Source organism: Entamoeba invadens (assembly GCF_000330505.1).
Source record: "Entamoeba invadens IP1 unplaced genomic scaffold scaff_1105074724509, whole genome shotgun sequence".
NCBI classification, from domain to species: Eukaryota; Evosea; order Mastigamoebida; family Endamoebidae; genus Entamoeba; species Entamoeba invadens.
This window is the reverse complement of record NW_004191926.1, coordinates 35,363-40,723: the sequence shown is the minus strand read 5'-3', so window position 1 is coordinate 40,723 and position 5,361 is coordinate 35,363. Positions and strand designations below refer to the sequence as shown.

The window sequence follows — 5,361 nt, the reverse complement described above, 5'->3', positions numbered from 1 at the left end:
TGTATTGAAAATAAACTATTTGACAATAACAAACAATTTACTCCTTCAGACGAAAATGAGTATGGAAATACAACGTTTGAATGTTACATTGAAAGATGCAATTATCACACTGATTTCAGATAATTCGATATCACTTTTAGATGTAACAGGGAGTGTAAAATTTGATATGACTGCTGATATTGTCAAAGTATTTACCACAATAGTTAATATCAGAAATTTAATATCAAAAAATGGAGTGTATTTGTCAAATGAAGTTGAACAAATTGGAATTGAAAATGTGTCAATCAATCCAAATGGTTATTTCCTTTCAATCACAAATTCACAAAGCGAATTGGCAATTACAAAAATACCAACAGCTGAGAGTATTAATACATTGCATTTGATCTCAAACAAATTGAGAAAAGTTGTTATTAAAGATGAGGTGAACAAAGCTAAAGTAAAGTCCGTTTGTAATAACCAAATACTTGGACTTGGAGCCATTGAAGAAAAAGATTGTTTGATGGAGAGTTACAACAAATTGTGTTTACCAGTGTCTGGAAACGAGTTGTATAAAAACGAAGATGGAAAATGGGACTTTTCGTGTCCATCTACTTTACAATCATTTGGAAACAATATTAAAATCACATCTATTTATGAAGGTGAAATGTATGACCTTAAAAATGAACTTTACCAAACTATTTTCATCGCTAAAAAAATCATTTTAAAGACAACTAATAATGAATTAAAAATTGATGCAAATTCTGATTTTACGATTCAAGGCGATAACAACAAAATATTAATAACTTTGAGTAATCCAAATGGTGTTTTAATAACGATTGAAGGTGTTAATCTCTTATTTTCAGATGAAAAATATGGGTTTGTTCTTAATAGCAACGGACCAATTCAAATCACACCAAATGGAAATTGCAAAAGTTTAGTAACACAAAAGAATAATCAAAATGGTGATAATGTGTTTATTTCTAAATGTTTGGCATGTAGATTCTCTTCATTAATAAATTCTGAATGTGAAAATCAAATTTACAACGACGAAAATTGCGAAATTTATGGATCAAAACCAAACTGTTCCAAATGTCACGAAAATTACTTTTTCAATGCAAAAACAACTAAATGTGAAAAATGTGGTGATCATTGCAAAAACTGTCATTCAAACACCGAATGTGATGTTTGCCAAACAAATTATTTACTTTCAAATTCTCAGTGCACTAAAGTTACAGAGTGTTTATTGTATAACAACAAATTATGTTTAAAATGCGCAGAATCCACATATAGAACACCTTCATATGATAAATGTTCAAATCAATGTGTTGAAGGATGCGCCTTTTGTCAATCTCTTGAATGTTCGATATGTAGCACAAACAACAACTTTCTCATCACAAATACAAAACTCTGTGCAACAAGTGCTGAATATGGAAGTGTTGTCAATAGTAGAGTCATTGCTTGTAAGCCGGGTTTTTATACCCAATACTTTAAATTATGTAATGTATGTCCAGACAAATGCAAAACTTGTTACTACGATTTTTACCTTAATAAAGCGCTTTGTTATAGTTGTGACATTGATTATGTTATTTCAGATGGTCTTTGTGTTAATAAAAACCTTCTCAAATGTGAAAAGGTGTTGAATAGTTTGTGTGTTTTGTGTTCTCCTGGGTATTACTACAATGGCACACAATGTGTTTCGTGTGGGGCATTTTGTGTCGAATGCAGTTTAAATGGAGAGTGTGAGAAGTGCGACTCAACACACTTTTTAACGCGCATTGAAAACTCTGTTATCACATATGAATGCACTGATATCAGTCAAGAACATTGCATCAAATACAAACAAGGAGTTTGCGTTCAATGTCAGTCTACTTTTTATTTAAATTCCGAGAACTTGTGTTATACATGTTCATATGGATGTTCTGGATGTCATATAGTAAATAATATTGATTATATAACAAACTTGACAACGACTACAAATGAATGCTTTACATGCCAAAGTGGGTATTACTTGGATAATACCAATTGTGTCCCAAATGATGTTGCAGCTGCACATTGTGTCTTGTTGTTACAAAACAATGCGGGAATTTGTGTTCAATGTGAATACGAATATTACCTTGATAACACATCGCAATGCGAAGTGTGTCCAAGTAATTGTTTGAAGTGCAGAAACAAAACAACATGCACCAAATGTCACGATAATTACTTTGTCAACGAATTTGATAAATGTGAAAGAAAATCCAATCTAACAGGGTGCCTTTTTGCAAATGATTTTGGCTGCAAAACGTGTTCAAGTGGATTCTTTTTTGTCAACAAGCGTTGTGTATTTTGCAGTACCAAAAATCCCAATTGTGTAGAATGCGATTCACAGAATGGAAAATGTACATTATGTGAATCAGATTATTTAGTGGAAGAAGATCACTGCCTTTTATTTTCATCAAAATTACATTGTGCAGCAGCAAATGGATTCAAATGTATAACATGCGACTTTTGGTATTCGCTCAACAACTCTCACTCAACTTGTTACTCCAAACCAGTTTGGTGGGTTATCATGATAAGTTGTTTTATCTCGGTCTTCATTGTTGTTTGTGTGATTGCTGTGATATACTTTGTTTCCAATACCATTCTGAAGAAAGTTGATTTTGCACTTAATGAGAAGAAAGAGAACATGTATGTTGAAAAGTTTTGGATTAATGAATCCAATGTTCTGTGGAAGTTATTAAACAATTCTTCACTTGGTGTTTCAACTGATTATTTGAAATTTGGAGAAGAAAATGAATTGGAGGGAGCTATTCATGTCAACACATTTACTTCAGAGTATTTTCAAATAGCAAATATGAAGGGAAAACATGGTGTTTTGGTCAAATTTGTATTACGAAAAGAACTTGACCAGATGTATGAAATGGAGGTCAATCCGAGTCAACTTCTATTGAAGAAGAAGCAAGGCGCAAACATTGAAATTAAAGTGAAACCCCTTTGCACTTTTCATATAAAAGATAACGTCCAAATTTTTGTACAAGACGTCTTCACAAATGAACAAAAAATTTCAAACATCAAAATAGCATTTGACACAGAACTCTCAACACGATTAAATCCAAATGACATTTGCGAAGAATTTAAACTTGGAGAAGGGAGTTTTGGAATTGTGTATAAAGGAAGATATCAGAACAATATTGTTGCAATCAAAAAGATGAAAAGGTTGTGCTACATCCAAGGACAAATGGAAGAGTTTGAAAAGGAAGTGTCAATGTTGGACAAATTCAGAAGTGATTATATCGTCCATTTCTATGGTGCTGTGTTTATCCCAAATAAAATATGTATGGTCACTGAATTTGCACAATTTGGGTCTTTGCATGACTTGATGAAGCATAAAAAGAGTGAATTAATAGAGAATAAAATAAAGATCAAAATTGTGTTAGACGCAGCATATGGCATATCCTACCTTCATTCCAATGGCATTTTACATAGAGACATCAAGCCAGATAATATCCTTGTTGTTGCACTCGATTTTGATCAAAAGGTGAATGCAAAACTGACTGACTTTGGATCATCAAGAAATATTAATATGATGATGACTAACATGACATTCACTAAAGGAATTGGTACACCAGTTTTCATGGCACCTGAAGTGATAATGTCCCAAAAATACAAAATATCTGCAGATGTATATTCATTTGCAGTCACTATGTATGAATGCTTTGCGTGGAGCCGGTCATATGCATCCAATGAATTTTTATACCCATGGAATGTGGTCGACTTTGTTACAAAGGGGAAACGCCTTCCAAAACCAGAGAACGTCTCTGATGAATGCTATAAAATAATTTGCGATTGTTGGAAACATGAACCAGGCGATAGACCTCCAATTGAGGATGTTATAAAACAAATTAAAGCTTTGATTGTGTAATTTGTATTGTGTTTAACATTTGGGTTAATTTTAATAACAGGAAGTAGTATTAACGTAAAAAGTTGATAATCAAGACAAAATTTAATGATTTAACACATTAACTTTGTTTTTCAATATATTTGTTTGACAATTGTTGTGTTTGTAAAACGATTCAACCATTTTAAATGATTTATTAAAAAAATCCATTTTAAAACATAAAATTTAAAATTTAATTTTACATATAAATTTGGTTTGAAAAAGATAAAAAATATGAAGAGGGAAGATATTGAATTTTTAGTGGTTTTAGCTTATGTGGCTAAAACATAGGAAATCCAATTTATAGGTTTTGTAACTGACATAAATAATACGATTACATATGCTAATAATAAAACCATATAATAAACAGTCTAGTTTTTTATAAATTACAACAACAATAAATTATTCAAAAATTATGGGATTTTATAACAAATTAATTCATTAATTATATTATAAGTAAGAGAATTAAACAGACTTAACAAAACAAAACTTCCTGTTGATAAAAAATAAAATCAACAACCACATTTTACATTTGTTCTTACTTATTTATTTTCATTTTCTTTGGTTATTTTTTTACACTTTTTAAAACAATACTTATCAGTGAATGTGACTGTGCTTGGAATAGTGATTTCCAGAGATTGACACCCATTAAAGCAGTTGTGTCCAATCGACTTTACACGACTTGGTATTACAATAGTTTGTATTTTGATACATCGACTAAAAGCGCAAGACCCCAATGCACTGACGTTCTTGGGTATAACAAATTTTTCTAATTCAAAACAATTGAAGAAACATTGATGGGGTATTGCTTGCAATTGATGAGGAAGAGTTATATTCTTTAACATGTGACACTCGCGAAAACAAGACTTTCCGATGTTGGTAACAGTGTTTGGAATATCAACTGAGACAAGACAAGAACAACAATTAAAACACAAATCATATATACTGTTAATTTTTCCATCAATATTACATGAAGTCAATTTGATGCAATGATCAAATACCTTTTCGCCTATAAAACACTCACAATCGGGTATTACAATTGATTTTAACGATGAACAATCTTGGAAACAAAAATCGCCAATCGACTTCAAATGGTCAGGAAACGAAAATCCACTTAATTTGCTACATCCATGGAAACAATATTGTGGCAATAAAGTGAGTGTTTCTGGCACACTTATTGACGTAAGACTGTAACAGTTGTCAACAAAACAACACCCAATTGTTGTAACTGTTATTGGAAGGTCAAGTACCTTCAATGCAAAACAGTTACCAAAACATTTGTTTCCTATTTCTCTCAAATTGCTTGGAAGTGTTATTACAGATAAAGATTCACAGTAGTAAAAACAGCCCTCATAGAGTGAGGTGATTATGTTAGGCAATGAAAATTTTTTAAAATTTGAACGCGAATAACATTCATATCCAAGCATTTTTATTGTACTTGGTATATCATCGCCATAAACTTTTCT

The 5,361-nt window shown here is 31.4% G+C and overlaps 2 protein-coding genes across 2 annotated transcripts; one reads left to right on the top strand and one right to left on the bottom strand.

Annotated features, from left to right (window-relative positions):
- Position 1: 1 nt before the first annotated feature.
- Positions 2 to 3,880, top strand: EIN_305800 (protein kinase domain containing protein; the record flags this gene model as incomplete). Its single annotated transcript, XM_004186002.1, has 1 exon — positions 2 to 3,880. A coding segment is annotated over one exon (3,879 nt), but the record flags the coding sequence as incomplete, so codon positions are not given.
- Positions 3,881 to 4,437: 557 nt separating this feature from the next.
- On the bottom strand, positions 4,438 to 5,361 carry EIN_305790 (leucine rich repeat containing protein; the record flags this gene model as incomplete). Its single annotated transcript, XM_004186001.1, has 1 exon — positions 4,438 to 5,361. A coding segment is annotated over one exon (924 nt), but the record flags the coding sequence as incomplete, so codon positions are not given.